General features: G+C 32.0%; 1 protein-coding gene and 1 pseudogene across 1 annotated transcript; one reads left to right on the top strand and one right to left on the bottom strand.

The window, feature by feature from the left end:
- LOC109359845 (probable transmembrane ascorbate ferrireductase 3) lies at positions 7,741-10,514 on the top strand. The gene is made up of 4 exons (XM_019604541.1): positions 7,741-7,938; positions 8,202-8,250; positions 9,454-9,653; positions 10,219-10,514. The coding sequence occupies exons 1-4, from the start codon at positions 7,807-7,809 to the stop codon at positions 10,471-10,473; spliced, it is 636 nt and encodes a 211-aa protein (XP_019460086.1). The 5' UTR covers positions 7,741-7,806; the 3' UTR covers positions 10,474-10,514.
- On the bottom strand, positions 12,629-16,284 carry LOC109359839 (annotated as a pseudogene).

The following is a 22,326-nucleotide window of genomic DNA, read 5'->3' as shown; positions in this document are numbered from 1 at the left end:
ACACAAGTTGTCCTCATCAAAATCAAAACACATAGTTAGCAAGCTTTCCAAAGTGCTCCTCTTGACATGCGCACTTTCAGGTACGAGTAAGGTAAATCACACCTAGAGGGGGGAAGGGGGTCAATAGGTGTAACGGATCACTAGTCCCGCTTTTCCGATTAGTGCCTAAAACAGAAAGTTGTTGTAGTTAATCAATTATGATCAATGTTAATCGATTATGCACATTTTGATTAATCGATTATATACAACTTTAATCAATTATGTTGTATCTTGATATTCTTGAGAAAAAAATTCTTGCAAAGCAAACTATGATGATTAACAATCTTTATTACCCAAAATTGATTCTTGATTTTACACAGATTATTAACACTTAGCACAAATCACAAAAATCAATCAAATCAGAAATCAACAAAGACTAAAATGTAAAAGAGATAGGGAAAGAGCAAGTACTCAAGGATTTTTATCCTGGTTCGTTTGCGAATCCTCAAAATCTTGGTTTTCTTTCTCTCAAAATGAATATTTTGTATCTATGAAATCTATTGCATTTGTTGAAAGAATAGTTTTTAATATGAAACTGATTTTAACTAATGTTAATCGATTATCTACTCAGTTACTAGAATAATGTGCTTATGCAAAATAGTTTTATAGTTAGGGTTTAATCGATTATCAATCTCTCTAATCGATTAATAAACCAGAAATCCTCAAAAGTTAGTCATAGTAACTCCTCTTAATCGATTACATCAATCCTTAATCGATTAACGGATTTCAACAAGACATAATTGATTATCAGTCATGTTCATCAATTAATATATATGAAAATGTTTTTCATAAATTCTTGGTAAACACTTTATATGATGAAAGAATATACATCACATGATTTTGAAATAGATGCTACTTTTATGCACAAAAACCATGTATGCTTAATTGCTAATGCATGATTCTACTTATCATATTTAATTAGATATAATGCCTCAATATATATGAAATTCATTTTAAACTCTTGTGAGATTTCCACCTAAGGTTTTCCTAACCTAGACTCAAGACTAGGCAACCATCTTAGGACTTCTAGAATAATAAAATAATTCAAAGTCTACGATATTGACCAAGAGTCTTTGGCATGTTATTTGTTATAATATCCATATCTTCAAGCTACCATTTAACTCCTTCACTTCATAAAAACTAAGTAGGTCAATCATAACGATCACCTTTGACTATTTGCCATTTCAATACTTCTTATTACGCATTGGGGTTGTCCTTGCTCAAAAACTTGACAAGCTTCCTAGGGTAATTTATTATGCTTCCAGGACTTTAGATGTTGTACAAGCAAATTACACCATCACTGAAAAAGAGCTTTTAGCTATTGTATTTGCTCTAGATAAATTTAGATCTTATTTGCTTGGTTCTATAATTTTTGTTTTCACTAACCATGAAACTTTGATGTTCTTGTTGAAGAAAGATGATTCCAAGCCAAGGTTGATTAAAATGATGCACTTGCTCCAAGAGTTTGATTTGGAGATCTGCGATAGGAGTGGAATACAAAATTTGGTGGCTGGTCACTTGAGCAGGATTGAGAGAGCTTTTGCTATGATGCCTATTAGAGATGATTTTCCTAATGAACAACTTTTGAATATTTTTGTTTCTTTCCTCACCCCTTGGTTTGCTAATATTGTGAATTATTTAGTTGCATATGTTTTTCCTCCACTTGCTTCTAGAGCTCAAAATGACAAAAATTAAGAGTGATGCTAAATATTATGTTTGGGATGATCCCTATTTTTGGAGATTTTGTACTAACCATATTATTAGGAGATGCATTCGAGGTCATGAGATTGAGTCAGTCCTTCAGTTTTGTCATGCTTCTGCAGTGGGTGAACATCTTGGTACTCAAAGGACAACACGAAAGGTGTTTAGCTCTGGATTTTATTGTCCCACCATCTTCAAAGATGCATGGAGGATTTGTATCACTTGTGATCAGTGTGAAAGAGAAGGTGGTATCCTTTCTTGGAGACAAGAGATGCCTCAACAACCAATGTTATTTTGTAAGGTGTTTGATGTCTGAAGTATTGATTTCATGGGTCCTTTTCCTATTTCTTTTGGTTTTTAATATATTCTACTTGTTGTTGATTATGTTTATAAGTGGGTAGAAGCTAAGGCCACCAAGACTAATGATGATCTGGTTGTTATGGATTTTTTTAGGTCTCACACTTTTGCAGGTTTGGTATACCTAGAGCCATTGTTAGCGACCAAGGCACCCACATATTCAATAGATCCATGCAAGCTATGCTTAAGAAATATGAGGTCGTTCATAGAGTTTCCACACCTTATTACCCCCAATGTAATGGGCAAACTGAGATTTCAAATAGAGAGATAAAGAGGATTTTGGAGAAGATGGTGCAACCTAACAGAAAGAATTGGAGCAACAGACTTGAGGATGCTCTTTGGGCATATAGAAATGCTTATAAGGCACCCATAGGGATGTCCCCTTATCGGGTTGTCTTTGGTAAAGCATGTCATCTTCCTGTAGAGATAGAGCATCATTGTGAAAACTTGTAACTTGGCTCTTGATCAAGCAGGTGAAGAAAGAAAGCTACAACTTAATAAACTTGATGAGATCCACTTAAAAGCTTATGATAACTCTAATTTCTACAAATAGAAGACCAAAAGATTCAATGATAGCTTAATTTCTAGGAAGGAAATTTTGGTTGGCCAACAAGTGTTGTTGTATAACCCTAAGCTTGGAGTCTTGAGTGGTAAGATACATTCTAGAGGGATTGGTCCTTTTGTTGTTACTAATGTGTTTCCTTATGGTGTTGTAGAAATCAAAAGTGAATCCATAGATAAAGCTTCAAGGTTAATGGGCATCACCTCAAGCCTTTCCCCACATATCCTTCCTTAGTGGATGAAATTGTGGAGGGGGACTCATTGGTTGAACCCGATTTCCTCCCTTCATGAATCAAGGAGTTTTTCCTTTTCTCATTCTCTACTTTTTGTTGCACTTGTCCAACTCTATTGATCGATATGTATGTCTGATCTTCTGATTGTGCTACTTTGAGATAATGTGTAGTTTAAGTTTGGAGGGATACTAATGTAGGTCGTAGGTTTATGTTGATACATGTTTTTCTTTGATTTTTAGGTTTTGCTTAATTTTGGGCATTTTCTGTCATGCTTTCTTTCTTTTATAGTCACGATATCTTGTGGCGTGAATCCATGTATTTCTGTATGCCAAAGTTGCTTTTGAGAATTAAGATGTTGAAACAATTGTGATAGACTTGTCCCTTGTGAGAATTTGAGCCTTAATTGTGGATGAATTATTGTATGCCATCTAATTTCTTTCATGTGTGATTGTACTCTTGATTACTTGCACTCTAGAACTTGACTTTTCTCTTGTTGATACTTCATATTCACATGCACATATTGAAGAGATTTAGGCATTTGTTTTGAATAAACCACTAGCCATTTAAGCCTACCTTGAATAAAATTATCCATTTGATAGCCCATTTGAATCGTTTACCCCTTTCCTTGTTATTTAGCTCATTACAAACTTATAAGTGAAAAACCAGGATTGTCTTAACCTTATGGAATTTTGGAGTTTTGGAATTGTTTTGGAAATGAGTATTAAGTAAGTAAGAGTGCATTGTTCTTAAATTCTTGTCGATTATTGGTTATGTTTTAATGGTTGATACAATTGTACACATAAGTGTGGTCTTGCCATCTTCAAAAAAAGCAAAAAGAAAAACAATGAAAAGAGAAACAAAAGTGAGTGAAGGTTGAATGAGGCAAAAAGGATTGGAATTAGAGGTTAGTTCTTATTCTTATTTTGGGGTTGACTTTTACTTACTTTTTACTTATTCCTCGTTGCTCCTCTATTCCATTTGGTTTTAGCTACATATCACATATTTATCTCACCTTGCCCTTGGCCCCATTACAATATTGAAAAGTTCTTTTGATCTGTATGTGCATGTGCTTATGATGTTGATGTTATAGACTTGTCAAGCCTACAGTTGTGTTTGTTTTCATGAAATTTCTTGAGTGTAAACACTTACAGCCTAAGACACTTGAGTGTAAACACATTAGATAACATATCTTGTGAGGCTCTATTATCATTGTGACTTACCTCTTGATTTGAGTGGTTTCTTTGCATACTTGAATTCATTGGATGATGTTCATGAATATTTTGATTTGATTCTTTCACTCTTATGTGTTTGATTTTTCCCATTTCTTTGCACTTCCTAGATTTAATTGTGAAGTATGTGATTTTATTAGGTGTGTCATCTCCTAGATTCTGTGATCTTCTTGCATGACTCAATTTGGTGCACATCGATTAGTATAGCCTTATTCCTTGATGTTGCCTAGGAGTGTAAAAGGTTAAGTGTGGGGGTATTTGATGAGCAATATATTACACACTATTTCTAACCTTAATTTACCATGATTGATGTTGCCTAATTGACTTTATTAGACTATTATTCCTAAAATGAGTTAATTTGGGATTATTTAGCCTCATTAAATCTATTACCATTTTTCAGATCATATTTGGCACCAATGGCATTTTGAGCATTACATAAGTGGAGGATATGTGATAAAGTGAAGATTGTACTTTATTTAGGAATTTTTATTTGTAATTTAGTTTTGGACTCATTATTTAGGGCCCATTTCATTTTATGCATTTTAAAGGAGGGAATGTGGATTCCACTCCAGGCCATTCATTCCATTCCATTACACATTTTCACATTTTCATTTTCCCTCTTTTTGCTCTACTAGGGTTTGGTTTTCCTTTTCATTTTTGGTTGGCTTCTTCCACTTCATGGAAGACTAAACTTCTAGACTAAATTACTTTGAGAATGTATCACAACTCTTGACGTTTTTCTATTAATGCATTTTCGGTTTCTTTTATGTAGAATTCTTCTATCCTATTTCTGTATGTGGTTTACTTAATCTCATTGTTTAGAAACATGTTTTGTGAGTTAATCTTCACTTAGTTGATTTACTCGTTAGTGCATGAATGCTTAGTTTATGTGAATTTATTAACGTTCCATGCTTATGTTGATTTTGCTTAGTTAGAAGCTTGAGTTATGGAACTGTGAATTGATTATCGCTTAGTTGATTGATTCTCAACAAATTAGGAAGTTAATGGATAGAATCTGATTTTGATCTTTTGAAACTAAGGATTGAGTTGTGAACGAAGGAATCCAAAGGATTTAGCCGTTTTACTACACTGTTTATTTACTGTTTTTGCATCGCTTTATGTTTATACCATTCAACAATAAACCCCTCCATGTGTGTGAGTATAAGGTATTTGAATCTTTTCCTGAAAGATAATCCTGGGAAAATGACCTAGGAGTCACTTCCTAGTACTATTGTTTTTAATTGATATATTATTTGCATCGGGTACAGCCTCGACCAAATTTGGCACGGTTGTTGGTGATTATTAGTTCTTGCCAAAGGTTCTTAGTATAGTTATTAGTTTAGTATAGTTTAGTATAGTTTAGTATAGTTTAGTTTTTGAGGAGTTCTTAGTATAGTACTATTGGTGATTATTAGTTCTTGCCAATTGATATATGTTTATTGACATGTTATAAAAAGATAGAAAAATAGTGGTATAGAAGATTTCCATCTAGTTTAATAAAAGTAGTTAAGTGGTCCAAGATGTATAAAAATAGGAGAATTGAATGGCATTGATAAAATTTTATATAATCAAGCAGTGCAAACAATACTAATTATAAGAATAATATATACAATTTTTTTAGGCTGTACATGGTCTTCGAGTGGCTTTGCTACTGAATTCAGATGACGTGATCTTAATTGTGGTTGGAATGTCATTATAGAAACTCCATAAATCACAATATTATAGTTACAATTATAGTTGTGGTATGCAATTTAAAACACTAATACAAAGTTTGATGCAATTTAAAACACTAATCACTATGAAAGATGCATCCAAACCTACCAGAACCTAGATTTCCCAAAGCACTATCATTAGTTGGGGGACATCACATACAAATTCCCTATTTCATGTGTTTAGTGAAAATGAATCACACAACCATTAATCTTTCTCGTTGGGTCGATTTCGGCTTTACCTAAGCTTGATATGTGGAGTTAATCCCTTCTTTTTGTCAGATTAGCCTCATCCAATTTGTTGGTGGATCCAACTTTGTTATTGCCATGAGATTTGGGCTTCGATACATACCTTATATGGCTGACCGATTGCTACCCAGGCTTTTATTGCTGACCTATTTAGACATGATATTTGATTGGGTATTTTAATTTCTGGGGACGTGTTAGATAATTACTTCTTTCAATTTTGACATGAACTCTTTTACTTTTTTTTAAGTATTTTATCAGCAGTGAGTTTTTAGTTTATAGATGTATGTGATATGTGAGAATGCCAATTGTGAATCACTATAAATGATCACATTTTCTGCTCCCACCTCCATGGTGAAATTAAATGTTAAAGTATTCAATTCTCATTCCACCCCATTGTCCACTAAGATGCCTGCTGCTAGGATTTAAGAATACGAATGTTTTAAAGTTTAAAGTTGCATCTCGGATCCCCATTCTTTTCTTCACTTTGCTAGCTAGCCTTTTCTTTTTTGGAATTCTTTTGCCTTTAAAAGCTTACTCTCTCTAATTTTAGATACATTTCACAGTTCACGCACACATATTTATATGTAAAGTTATTTGGAAATGGTTCACCTCACCCGATATATCTTTTTTCATTAATCATCAATATTAGAACATAACATCAGGAACATGACATGACTATATTCGTTTTAATTTTCATTGATCTGTTTCATTTATTGCTTCCAGTAGAATTAAGTTAATTTAATTGGACTTGGTACATCTAGTATAGTATGTAGACTAATAATATATTAACATTGTTAATCACTTTTCTATATTATGTTTTAGTATACAAGTTACATTTGTACACATAAATTAATCTAAATTTACCCCTGATTTGTAATGTGTAGAACTCTCACACTTATACCATACCAATTCCAATGTAAAAAGAATATATAATATAGAAAAAGTGTATAAAGTCTCTTTAAACTTTATACTTTTTGTACGTAGTAACTATAAATTTTTATTTTTTCTTAATTGACCCTTAAAATTTATCAATTGATGAAATTAGTTCATGTATAAATATATTGTTAAATTATTCATATACAACAAGTAAATCGCTGCAATTAGACTAACAATAGTGGTAATGCAACATTGTAAGTTAATCGGTATTGATATCCGGAGGAAACCATCATCAAAATACATAGTTGATTAGAAGGAGAGAATAAGTAAATTTTAAAGTTAAAAATGATTAAATATCATATATACAACACTAAAATAAAATAGTAATTATTTAACGGTCAATATTAAAAAAATACATGAGTTAAAAAATTTGGTGCTCTTAATTTAAAATTATATTTATACATGGACCAATTTAATCAATAGTTAAAGTTTAATAAGTAGAAAGAAAAAATAATTCATAATGACTATTTTTAAAAGAACACAAAGTAGTTTATGGTGTTTTTATATAGTTTTCCATAATAGGACAAGAATAATCATACCTAAGAACATATGCTTTTGATGCAACAAGAATTGCCAAAAATTCTAGATGAAGATGCTTGCTAAAGCCCAAAGTTTTGTTTATTCAAAATTCCAAAACCAAGATATCAAGCAATCCCTTCTATGAACATTTTCTAAAGGAAAAAACTCTATATTAAGACCTGAACCAAAGTACCAAACCTTAATAACTTCACTACTTCATAATCAAATAAAAAATTTGTCACTCATTTGCTACATCTTATTGAAACCAACAAGATGCGTTCTTATACAACATCAGTTTTGGCACATTTGTTTGGTATCCTTGCTATTATCCTATTGCTTGTTTGGTTGTTGCATTATCGTGAGGGGATTGAATATGATTCTGACAACCCACTTCGTGTCTTCAATGTAACACTATTCTTCTGTTTAATTTTATTCTTAATTTGTTTATGAGTATACATGTTTTCTGTGTAAATATTTATAAACAGTAATAATATATAATACTCTATTTTGTATATGTCAATACATTATTTATCATTCATTTATATATTTTTTTAAGAGTCAATAATAATAAAATATAAATAATAAATGATATAATAATAATGTATAATACTCTATTTTGTATATAGCAATCACATTATACATATATTGATTAATACTCTATTTTGAAGGTTCACCCTTTACTGATGTTCTTGGGATTCATTTTCTTTGCTGGTCAAGGTATCTTACTCTCATTCCATTCCCTTGTCATCTGTATTTATATCGAAAAAGTTGTCCCTACAATTTTATTTTATTTGAAATCTTGTTTTGATATACTTTATTTTGGTTTTGTAACTTTACAGTAGAAAGACTTAAAATGTTTTGTCCACAAACATAATTTAAAATAGAATATTTTGACGTTGTTAGATATATATAGCCAACCATATTTAATAGGATAAAAGATTGATTGTTGTTGTATAACTTTATACTAATTAAAATTTTATCACTCCAGGACTAATACTTAAATATTTTGGAACTGTAAATATGCATTGTAACTTTGTAAGGATTAAAATTCAAATAAGTGAAAAATATAAAGACCGATACTATAGGGATAGACTAAATTCCAAAACGGTAAAAATGTTTGGCATATATGCAGAGGACCAAAATTAAATTCGCATCAAATTATAGGACTAATTTTTTATTTTAATTTAAAGTATATTGTCAGTCCTATATCCAACGTACTTGTGAAAATAATTCAAATCTGATATTATAATTATTTTCGTGATCATTACCAATTGTTGTTATAACATTATTTGTTAGAGCTAAAGTATCAGTATTATATAAAATAATCGTGATCCATTGAGACTAAACATGTACAATTTGGTTCCTATATGCAATAATTATTTTTACTTTTATGCTTATATGTATCAATATTTTTCAATTTTGGCTTTCTTTTTTAACTTCAAACATGTTAATCAATAATAAATGGCAATTACATAAAATAATCGTGATCCATTGAGACTAAACATGTTCAATGTGGTTCCTATATGCAATAATTATTTTTAGTTTTTATGCTTATATGTATCAATATTTTTCAATTTTGGCATTCTTTTTTAACTTCAAACATGTTAATCAATAATACATGGCAATTATTAAATTGAAAATAATTGTACATCTAATACGTATAATGTTTTTCTATTATAAATATAGGGATCAAGTTGAAAATGAACATTATATATAGACCAAAAGTATAATTTAATCATTTTAATCTACATTGACATCTACCCTTAAAAATTACTTCAACTTAGAAATTTTCTTTCCCCTCAAGAACTAAATAATTTACCACCTACACAAGATGTGTTGAACAACTTGATACTCTTATGTCCCATAGAGGAATAGCATATTAGTTTCTTCACTGATTAGTTTGGTGTTAAATTTGAGCAGCAATAATGGCATACCATACAGTACCAGGCGAGTGGCAAACACAGAGACTCATTCACGTGACACTTCATTTGATTGCTATAGTTCTTGGGATTGTTGGTATATGTGCTGTTTTCAGGTTCCATGATATGGTGAATTTGGAAGATGTTTATAGCCTCCATTCATGGATTGGCATTGCCACTTTCTGCTTGTTTGGTGTGCAGGTATAATTTACCCCAATGATATGTATTTCATGAAAGTATACTCAGATTTCCTAAAGTTTAGTTTAATTAGACTAGTATATTTTTATTTTAAAAGCTATAGTTAAATTTTGTTTGCATTAGATTTTGGTGTAATTACTATGTTCTTAGCATGAAAAACAAGTTGAATCTTAAAGAATAATGGAAAATTTGGAGTATAATGAAGTCAAATAATGAGAGGTTGATATAAATTTCTCTATATCAAATGTAGATAAAATTCCTAGTCATTATATATTAGTAGTGATTCAAATTATGGATCACTTCAACTTACAATGATGTGGTTGCGTTGAACATCAACACAATAACATTGGACTGCATCAAACCACATCCGACCATATCAAGCCATATCATAATGTGTCGAATTTAAAATGTTTTTTTAATTACAAAATAATTTACACTGCAACGACTACAATCACATCAAAATAACCAAAATAACTATAATCATGACTGCAATACTAAGCACAATTTAAAACCATATTTATTATTAGTCTAAGGTTTCATAATTGGATGTGCTTGTTGTTGCATGCAGTGGCTTTTAGGACTTGCGTTCATGTTTAGAGGGTCCAGGGCAGAAAGGGCTGGGGTGGCACCATGGCACATAGCTGGTGGTAGAGCACTATTGTACATGGCAATATGTGCTGCACTAACTGGTTTGATGGAGAGGTTTACTATGCTAAAACCACACCAAAGTGAATCTCGTTTGATCAATTTCTTGGGCCTAGCAATTCTCGTGTTTGGTATTTTTGTTGATATAACAGTTAGTTTGGCCCATTTTGGCTCATGATTTATTTGCATTTCTCCACCACTCTATATATTGAATTTATCCAGCATTTCTTTCTTTTTCTTGGATTTTGTATTTCATTTGTTTAGTTACTGGAAATTTCTTGTATAAATTCTTTGTTATTTTCTTTTAGTCTCTTAGGGTTTGTTTGTAAGTTGAATTTTAAAAGGGAATAAATGAAAAATGGAAGGTTTATCACAAGTATATTTTATAACTCCTAAGTTTTCCTCTTTCCTTCTTTCTTCTCTAAAACACAACTCGCCAACGTACCGTAATGGGACATATGTTCTTTAATTCAAAAGGTTTAGATTTGTGCATATTAAAAATTAAGTTGATTCAATGTGGTTCTCTATCGGTTTTAATACTAAATGTAGTAATAAACTTGTGGAATTGAAACAACCCCACATCTCAAAGTTATATGCTGTAAGATGAATCAAAGTTATATGCTCTAAAAAAAATTGTCACTAGAGAGAGTTCATGAACTAATATCTTTTTAATAACATGTGTTGTAAGGTGTAACATTCTATGTACCACAAGAGTAAGAGTAACACATAAATGTGGTACAAAGAGTGAGAACAAATATTATCCTAAAATATGCTTATATAAGAAAGAGTGAACTAATATAATAGCAATAGAGTATTTATTACATTTATCTAAGTACGATGGAATTCAGATTGGTATTAAGATTAAAGCTTGATTATGACTATTTTCACTAATATGCTCGTTTATTATTATTTTTTCTCTAAATTACAAGTATTGGAATGACAATCTTCTTAAACCTTCCAACATCACAACATGCTCTATAAATGAATGTAATAATTAGTTTGCTAAAAGTCAGCGTTATAGAACCATGTTATTGATCGATAAATAAAACATTATAGAAGAATAAAACGTATGGTGTCCAATTTGAGCTGATTAATTAATTTGTTAAACTGGACCCAATGATATGAATGAGAAAAAAAACATATATACTCCCTTCCATTACCACCTTAGTGAACTAGTTTTAAGCTTCACATTGGTACACGTAGAAGCCGCAATCAATGGTGACCAAATAACCAAAACCTAGAACTATGATCACACATAACATATCTTCTGTATTAAAAACTGTCAGAAAAATACTTAATTACTAAACTTTAAATTTAAATATATATTTTTAATCAATTACAAATAATAACACATGAAATGAAGAAGAAATGTATTTCTATAATTATATATATGCATAGTTCTAGTTGAGCACTATCCTCCATTATGCTCCACCCACTTAGGTAATAAAACTAACCATGTCAAACAGTTTCTCTCTCTGGTCTACTAGAGTATCTTTGTCTAAGGTGCAAAAGTAGATTAGGACAAATGGACAATTTAGTTTCTTATTAAAAGAAAAATAATACATAAATATAATATTTCTAACATATTCCTTATCAGTACCACCAATGGTTTTGAAGATGAAAAAACTTGATTAACATCATATAATGTCACCTTGGCCTAAAAGAATCTACCTAGCATATTAGCCTTAGTAAATTTGCGTTTCCTAATTTCATGATGTGTCCCATGTTATAACATGAACGTGCCTATTAAAGTTGTTCCTGATAAATCATAATACAAATTTATAAGAGAAAGATAAAGCTAGATCACAGATTTGGTCTCATGCTATACCACAAGCAAAAATAATAATAATAATAATATGTATAATTTTTTTTATTGACATCATATTTTTTTTATTAGCGTAAAACATATGCGTATGAGACAAACTTTGAGACAGTAAATCAATATTCATAAAACTATATGCAACACCGATATGACATTTACAAGAGACTTTCACATTTTATTGTCTCAATATAAACATTTTGCTCTTGCATATAACATCATGATAAGGATATCTCTCCCAACTTAGTATCTCTAATTATGTGCCGCCCACTTATATTTAAACATGTGAATTTAATGAATTATTTTTGTAAAATAAAATAAAATTAAAATATAAATTTTTATTTGTTGGTAAACACTAATTAGTCAGGCAAAAAAAGTTCAATCTCTATTGTGACTCTAGAGAGATTAATCTTTGATTATTCCCATGAAGACATCCTAGGCAAAAAAAAAAACTTTATGCCCTCTTAATTTATGAAGGAAAACTTTCTTATTTATTATGAAAGAAAGAGAATGATGAAACACCCAATACTTGAATTTATCAATTTAAAATCATCCATTCTGAGAACAAGCAGAATGACATGGTAGCAGATCAATAAATCACACACAGTTTATCAATATTCTGAGTAAGAAAATGTCAGAAGAAAACAATAAGAACAATTTAAACTCATTACTGCTTTGTTGCCTCCATTCTCTCCAACAAACCCGTGATTTCGTCTTGCATTCTCATTTTCATTTTATAGTAATCATAATGAGAATTTTCCAAGACTTTTAGTTCCTCCAATTTCTTCCGCTGCGTTTCCTCGGTCTCATGCAAACACAGCTTGCCAAGTTTTTCCGCATATTCTTCTTCCATCTGTGCAGCCTTTGTCTTGATCATCCTCTTGAATCCTTCCGCCTCTCTCTTCGCTTCATCCGCCTTGGTTTGGAATATTCTCGCCTCTGCCTCCTTTATCCGCACTACACTCTCCAAGCTTTCGACTCCACCTTTCCTTAATAAAGCCCCCAAATGGAAATCAGACTCGGTTTTTAGTTCACTTAAGAGGGAATGTTTGAGGCCATGTGACCCATAATAGCTCATGTCATAAGGATATTTTGGTATTAGAGAACTAGATTTTGAAAGAGATGGTGTATCCTTTGAATGGTTAGCTTGAGATGTTGCCAAATCCCTTGAAGATACCGCAGAAGCAGGAAAGTTCGGCATGCTATCCGCATATGTATATCAGAAATATTATATCTAGAAATTTAGATATCACGTATCATTTATCGACACCTTAATTAATCAAAAAGCAGTTATCATAAAAAGCTAAAGAAGAACCGAATTAAAACGGAAAAAACCTTCCACACAAGAGGACATACAATCGAAAAAAGCGCAGGGTCACAAGTAGTTTGAATTGTTTCATCAAACACATTCAAGAGAACAAAAGAGATAACAGCAAAATGTACCTTACAAGCTAATCAGGTTTATATACATCTTTCCAGTTTACTCCTTCCAAAGTTCACAAAAGGAAAGAAAGTAACAATAATAATAAGTGCAGTTCTCAGGGAGTAGTAGATTCCTACACTATCTATATTAAATGAAGCACTTCAGTTCAAGTACCTATTATAAGATGTAAAAGTTTTAACCAGGGAGGAAAGCAGATGCACATATAGTCACACCAAATTTGTTACCATAGAAGGCATGAACATTGAATATACTACATAGTTCATTGTTCATGCAAATCAAGCATTAGAAGACCATGATGAATTGTTGTATAGACAATTCCGTGTCAAAAGATCATTTATACGCCTTTATTTCTCCAATCTATGATAAAAAAAGCATCATCTAAATTTAAGCTTACAAATCTCGTTCTTTCATGAACGAAGTATTTTTATCAAGTATCAATCAATAGTAATGTTTTCCCTCTACCATAGCAAACTTCAAGCTCTCCCTTATCGACAATCCTACCACATCACATAATAAAAATAAAAGAGAAAAAATAGGCAACTAGTTTGCATGTAGGTAATAATTCAACAATATATAGGTTGAAGAGTTGAAAGGTTAGCATATCAACTATCAAGTGATGCTTGCAAAAGCTTCATGTCAATTAAATAAAATGGATCTGTCTTTTAATCATTGAGGAGCCTAGGCAAATCATGATATTTTCATAGTGCAATATTACCATTTAAATGGTGCATGGAGCAAATAAAGGTTTTAGCTTTTAAGTTAAAACATGAAGTCATGAATTCAAGCATGCAAACAAAAGACCACGGTCCAAACACTTACAGCTGAAAAATTGTATGATGTGGCTGTAGGCATCTATAGGAGAAACCATCTTAGTTTGAAGCTTTAACAGCATTCATCGGTTTTAACATGCAATTCCTTCCCTTTGCGATCTTCACTTCCCCGAAAAATCCTCCTTACACAGTCAAGCTCTTTCATCAAGGTTTTTATATCCCAATCCTTTGCACAACACACAAACACATCTTTAACGAACCCGAACATTTCGGAAGAATGTCCACAACCAATACAATGAAACTGCACCTCTGAGGTACCCGAAGGTCCCTTCAAGCTAAGCCCGGGCTTGATGAGATTTCTCTGAATGCCACAAGTGGCATGGCACTAGTGGGAACAAACATCACAACCAATCCAACTACAAGTATTGCTTGCACAATCAAAGTTCAAACAGATAGGACACATACAAGAACTGCAAAAACCCTTATTCCCGGAGCAAATCTTGCACTCACAATCATCAACAGGAACAATACTCTTGCAGTTCACATTTCTGCATCTCCTATACAAGAAAATCTCCACCATCTCAAATAAGTTAACTTTACCATATAAGAAGCTTGCATGCCCCATCTTGACAGCAACTAGAACCTCTAATTGCACCTTATGGCACTTTGAAAGACTCTCCTTAGTAAGATCAGATCTTCTCTCAAGACTGTTTTGAAGGTTCACCAATTCTTCTTTCTTCTCACTCTTCTCAATAAGATTCTTCAAATATTCCTTAGTTGATGTTATCACTTCATCAGCTAGCTCCTGAACTGTCACTGCCATAGCAAGTACAGACTCATGAACAATCTCTCTGATTATTCTCTCTGGCCTAGAATCCTTCCTTATCTTCCCACCATCAAAACCTTCCAAGACTCTCAAATTCTAGGAATTCCTTCCCCTCGAGTCCCCCGAATTAATTTCAAACCTTGGTCTAGCAGGAAATTCAGAAGGAAAAAATGAATGGTTATCTGAACTGGTAGTTTTATGTTGATTATTAACTTGCATAAATGAACTAAAACCACCACCATGATTAGAGAAAGAAACACCTCCATCTCCTATTGGCTTGAACCTGCTATGAACAGAACCATTAGTCCCTTCACCACAATTCCAAATATGGTCATCTTTGCTTACTGAGTAGTCAAATTTCTCAGTTGAATTGTGAGTAAGTGAGCAACTTGGGTTATGTGAAAATTGGTGAGAATAAGAAGAAGACAAAGAAGGTGATATAAAATCATTTGAGAATGAAGTGTGAGTAGTAGTTGAAGGCCTTGTAGCCTTAGGCCTAAGTGGTTGTTGATCAGCAGCAGCACCATTCTGCAAAGCATTTGAAGCTGTGAGAGAAAATGAAACATGAGGCAAAGCAAGAGAGAGATTAAGTGTCTCTATCTTTGGTTTCTTCTCCCTATAACTTTCTTTCTCAACTTCTTCTTCAATTGATCTCTTTGAAGAATTCTCTCTTGATTCACTCAAGCTCAAGAAATCTCTTTCCACCCATTTTCTATCCTGATTTGAATTCTCAGAAAAATCAACAACCTCTTTACCTTTGTGGCTCACTTTTTCCTTGGAATTCAGCAACCTTTTCTCTCTCTCAGCAAGACTCAATTTTGGGTTTTCACAAAGGTAACTGAAGGTCAGTTCCTGAAACCCTGAGCTAGCACCAATAAACTTGGTAGCAGTGGGTTTTGACTGAAGAATCTTATCAACACCCATCTCTGAATCTCTCAAAAAATCAACATTTTTCTTATCTGGGTACTCCTTATTAGGCTCAAAATTGTGTCTTGGTAACTTGCTCCTTGAGTTCTCAACATCATGGTCAACACAATCAGGAAGATCTTTGTTTTCTAATCCTGTCATGGGCAAAAAACCAGACAGAGAGAAACAAAGACAAAAAAAACATCAGACTTAAAAAACAAAGGTAGTAAGAGGCAATTCTGAAATGAGAATAAAATATATCACATTACAAGGACATAAGTATCTTCTGAAATCAAATGAGATATGTTCTATTTATCATTTTTTATAAAATTATTTTTAAAACTAAACAAAATAGTAAATGACATATTTTTAGTGGTCAAATAAATAAGTTATCTACTACTAGTACGAGGAGATACAGAAGAACAAGTAAGACTCCTCTCCATTAATGGAGAGGCAAATAAATAAGTTGTAATTCCAATAAAAAGTAAAGGTTATAAATGTCATTGTCTTTTGAGTTTTTAGTGTATTTTTTCACTACTTGCCTCTTCATTAGTGTAACTCCAGAAGAACCTAGGCTTTTTATGATCTCAACATTGGTTGTGGTTTTGGTTCTTCAATAAGAAGCAACGGCTGGATTTTCATTCTTCAAGCATTCACATTGAAATAAGTAAAAAAACGGCTATGCTTTTCTACTTGTGTATAATTACAGTCTTAACCCTTGAAAATGGACAGAATTTGTCTAGTGGCATGAGGACTTCTTCTTTCTTTGTACTTTGCAGAATTTTTGTCTTTTTTCTTTGCTTCTATTTTTGTTTCTTATTTTTCAGTTTCCTTTTTGAGTCTTTGGAAAAAAGAGAAGGCTTAATTAACTTTCAAGTTCCTAAAGGAGAGAGAAGTCATTTGAGAAAGACTATCAAAGTTCACTTCGTCATACGTGGCAAAACAAATAAATTCAATTTTGAATAAAAACATAGTTCTGTGAAAATGGCACCATAAAAGAGTTTTGATTTGAAGAAGGTAAAGAAGTTGTCAACCTCTAATTATATTTCGGTTAGAGGGATGAAATTTAATTTGGAGAATATGTTAAAAGGAACTCAGATTATGTTACACACGGATGCTAGCACAATGGTGCAAAGGGATGAGACATGTTTTCTCCTTTTTCACCTCTCTGTTTATCCTCTGCTTCCTTAATTATTTTTAATTTTTATTTAATTTAGAATTAAATTAAAATTCAATTTAAAATTTGGATCCTTGATTTTGAAATTTTCATGTGTTACAATTCTAACTTCAGCATTGGTTTCTTTATTACTGGAGACCGGATAGAATCCAGACTTAGAGCAATGAATCTATCAAACATATAAAGGTAGGTGAGATTTTCTTTTCATTTCGATTGTGAAGATTGGATTTCTAATCTCTACTCTTACTATGTATTTTATTGATTAGATCAGTAAATGATCAATTATATGGATAGAAATGTCATAATATTATAGAATAGATTTTGTTACTTTATAAAATATTGATTTATTAATCATTTCGCCTATAATTTTTTTTATTGTCTCTTCATTTAGAATTTGGATTAACCTCATATCAAGTGAAGGATTAAATGGGTGAAATTTGATCTTTACATTTCTTAAACATGTTCATTCTTGAATCTATGTTATTTGAAGCTTGACAAGTGGCGTGAAGGTTAGCTCTTTCCCTTTAAATTATTGAGATATTTAATTTATCTTTTTTAATCTTTTGCTATATTGGAATAGTTGTGAATAAGATATAAAAAGGAAAGCAAATTGGAAAGTGTTGAGAATAGCCAAACCAGCCACACTCGCATACATAATGCACCTTACTTATTATGTAAGAAACAGATTGTTATGCACACTTTAGTGCAGTAGCAATAGCATGAAACCAGAAGAATTAGAATAGAGTGAATTGAAGAGAAAGGAGAACGTCTTAGTGTATGAATGAATGAATCTTGTTGTATTGAATATGTATTGAACTCAATGGAATCACTTTGTTCCTATTTATAGCAACTATACTTCAACTAACTTGGCATACAAGTAAAACAACCTAACTACTTTTAACTAACAAGTTGAATTATCACTAATATCTAACACTCCTCCTTAATTCATACTTCATTAGTTTTCCTTCACTCCAATCTGCAATCTCAGGTTTTCAAACCTCTCTTTCTTCAAAGGCTTGGTAAATACATCAACTAGTTGGGTTTCTGATTTGCAGATCTCCAATCTTACATTCCCTTTGCTCACTTGATCTCTTCACTTGATCCCTCATGTAATGAAACCTTATTTCTATGTGTTTGCTTTTTACATGGGCCACTGGAAACAAAGGAAGAATGATTGTAGATTTGTTATCCACCATAAGTAGAATTCTCTCCTTTGTTTGTATTTTCAATTCCTTCAACAAAGCCATCATCCAAGCAGCTTAACAAACACACATACATGCTGCTATATACTCAGCTTCACAAGAAGATAGAGCCACTACATCTTGCTTCTTAGGACACCAACTTATAGGAGCATCACCTAGCTTGAATAGATACCTTGTTGTGCTTTTTCTATCTGATTTATCTCCACACCAATCTGCATCAGAAAAGCCTATCATTTCACTGTTGCCTTTGTAGTTCTGCTTAGAAGGAAACAAAATATCATGTCCTATTGTTCCTCTCAGATATCTCATCAATCTCTTTACTGCAATGAGATGAGATTGTTGTGGATCTTCCATGAACCTGCTTACTAGACCTACTCCAAATGCAATATCAGGTCTAGTATTGCATATATATCTTAGTGCGCCAATCATTTGTCTAAACAAGGTTTTGTCAACTTGTTTATCTTCTTCATGTTGGTTGAGTAGAATTACAGTTTCTGCAGGGGTGGATGCTTTATTGCATTCCATCATTTGAAATATCTTCAACACATCAGTATTGTACTTCCTTTGGTGCATTAATGTCCCAAGCTTAGTCTTCTTGAACTCAATGCCTAGGAAGTATGCTAATTCTCCAAGATCAGACATCTCAAATTTTGATTGCATTTGTTGTTTGAAGATTGATATATCACTTGAAATTCCACCTATTATTAGCAAATCATCCACATAGAGGCACACGATAAGGATATCTGAGTTGTCACTTCCCTTCACATAAACACCATGCTATGCCATGCACTTTATGAATCCAAGTTGTAGTAGGAATGCATCAATTCTCTTATTCCAAGCTCTTGGTGTCTGCTTGAGCCCATACAAAGCCTTGTGCAACTTATACACCATCCCTTCTTTGCCTCTTATCTAAAACATGGTGGTTGTTTCACAAATACTTCTTTATCCAAGGGACCATTTAAGAATGTTGACTTTACATCCATCTGATGAATTTCTCAGCAATTATAGCTTGCAATGGCAACTACAAGCCTTACTGTTTCTAGCCTAGCCACAAGAGCAAAGACTTCATCATAATCAAGACCTTGCTTTTGTAGGAACCCCTTTGAAACAAGCCTGGCTTTATGTTTAGATACTTCACCATTTGGATTCAATTTAGTCTTGTACACCCATTTAACAGATATGGCTCTCTTACCTTTTGGCAATTGGACTAGGCTCCATGTGTCATTCCTTTCAATCGACCTTAGTTCTTCTTCCATTGCTTTAACCCATTGAGGTTGCCTCAATGTCTCTTCTATTCTTACTAGTTCCATCTCAACAAGTAGTGTCATATGCACAAAGTCACCACCTGTTGTGATGGTTGAATCAGGGAATACCTCATAGTCACTCAACCTTGATGGTGGATGTCTATGTCTTTGAGTTGTTGGAGGATTGGCTATAGTGTTGGACATATCATTTGGACTATGTACCACTACCTCAATCAAATCATTTCCTTCATCATCCTCAAATTGCAGCAAGGTATCGTGATTTCCTATTGAGCCTTGCAGATTCCAATTCCAACACTGATCTTCATCAAATCTCAAGTCCCTACTCATTACTAGCTTGTCCTTCTTAGGATCAAAAACTCTATATGCACCAGTTGAGTGATAGCCCAAGAAAATGAGTTTTTCACCCCTATCATTCAGTTTTCTCCTTCTTGCTTCAGGGACATGTGTGTAGCAAATGGAGCCAAAGTGTTCAATAAAAGTGTTGTATCATTTGTATCTTCATACTTCTTGATGTATTTAAGTCTTTCTTTTTTATAATAATTTCAGACTTTAAGAGATATTATCTTGCATTGTTCAAAGATACTATTGATTAATATGTTCTGTATGCAGATTGTTCATCATCATCTACAAAGAGTTTAAAGAATAAAACATTTGCATTTCCAAGAGTATTAGGGTTGTGTTTGGTATGGTTTGCATTTCCATTTTCAATGAAATCAGAAAGAAGTTAGAGATATTTTTTTTGCATTGTCGTTTTCATTTCATCTTTTAGAAAACATGGCTTCATTTATGGAAATTCTGAAAATGAAAAAATGTTATTTCTAACATTTTCAATACTGAAGTAGTGACATTTTTGAATTTTTAACATTTTTGTTACTCCATTCATTCCATATCTTTTGATGTTTTAACTTTTTGATATTATTCTAAATCTTTTGATGTTTTGAAACCTAATGTACATTTATATTTTGATTTCCAACTATACCATTATTTATTACTCATCTTTTTCTTCACTCACATCTTCATTTATTTTTAATTTAGTTTTCATTATGCATTAAATGTGATTATTTTAGTTAAGTTGTATCAAATTTTTATACCACCTAATGTTTTCTTAAACTTTGTGCTTAAAGGATTTTTGTGTCCTTTTGGCATTATCATGATCACAGCTATAGTCATATCGACCACGTATTTTTGAAATAGTCAAATATTGCTACACGGTGTAACCATAAAAACTGTTTACAATCTTCAAAAGGAGCTCAATTGTACCATGGTAGCACATGATATTAGTTCCTCCATTCTTGATTTTAAAAAGAGGTTGAAATCCATATGAAATTGCTCCAAGTATGCTCTGCTGGAAGAGAAAACAAATATATTGAACTTTATGTAGAATTAATCACACTATAACATACAATTGAGGAACAAACCTCAAATTTTTAAAGTTTGTAAATGGAAGAAATAACTTGACTAAACTCTTAAGTAGTCAAAGAAATTCTTATAGCAAAGAAGGCATTGACTATTCTATCAGAGTAGGCCTGTTAGGCATATTAAAACTGCAAATGTTAAGTCTGTATCCAAAATATATTATTATAGACATGATTCCAAATCTTCATTTTTTAAATGTAGAACTAAACATTTTTTTTATTAAACATGTTTGTAGCTTATGCTAGATCTGTACCCAAAGTACATTATGATAGACAATATTTCAAATCTTCATCTATTAAGTCTACACGAGTGCATATTTTTATGGATTTAATATGTATACACTGATAGTGTAAATGTTTTTTACACTATCAGTCAATCATCTACCATTGATTTATTAACTATCATTGACTCTCAAACAAAAGTAATACAAATCAATGGTAGATGATGTACTGACACTGTCAAAAACTTTACACTGTCAGTGCACAGATTTTAAGCTCTATTTTTATTGCATATCATTCTCTAAAAATGCATATTTATTAAATGATAAAAAAAATTAATGTCTATAGAGAACACAATCTTTATAAGATTAATCTTCTGATCTTACTAAATAAAGAGTGACATATCTCTTGTGTAAAGATAATGAAAGATGGTTTTGGCATAAAAATTTAGGATATATAAGTATAAAACATGCATCTAAATTGAGAAGGATAACGCTCTAAGAGGATTGTCTAACATTTCTCTTCAGATGAAATATCATCTATTAGACCCTTCTAACTTCTGCATATGGATATCTTTGGTCCAATCAGTATAGACAATCTTCCGAAAAGAAATATAGATTTATAGTCGTAGATCATTACTCAAAATTAACACTGGTTTTGTTTCTAATTCATAAATATAACACCTTCCAAAACTTCTTTGTGTTCTGCATAAATCTCTTTCTTGAAGATGAGATGAGTGTGTGTGTATATTAGGCTTCTTGGAACCTCTCTCTCTAGAATATTTGAAAATCAAATCCGGATGATCTCAAAATGTTACGAATGCCTTGTGAATTCTTCCTAATTGATCTGGAAGCAAAACCAATGAATTTTGGTAGATGAACTATTGAATCATTCAATGATGGTTATTCCAAAGTCTTGGAATTATTCCTTGACTCTTGAGAATTATGAAATCCAACTTAGAAAGTTTGAGTATCACTTTTCAAAGTGT

Source organism: Lupinus angustifolius, chromosome LG01 (assembly GCF_001865875.1).
Source record: "Lupinus angustifolius cultivar Tanjil chromosome LG01, LupAngTanjil_v1.0, whole genome shotgun sequence".
Classification (NCBI taxonomy): Eukaryota; Viridiplantae; Streptophyta; class Magnoliopsida; order Fabales; family Fabaceae; genus Lupinus; species Lupinus angustifolius.
The sequence above is the reverse complement of the archived record's forward strand: the minus strand, read 5'-3'. Positions and strand labels throughout refer to the sequence as shown.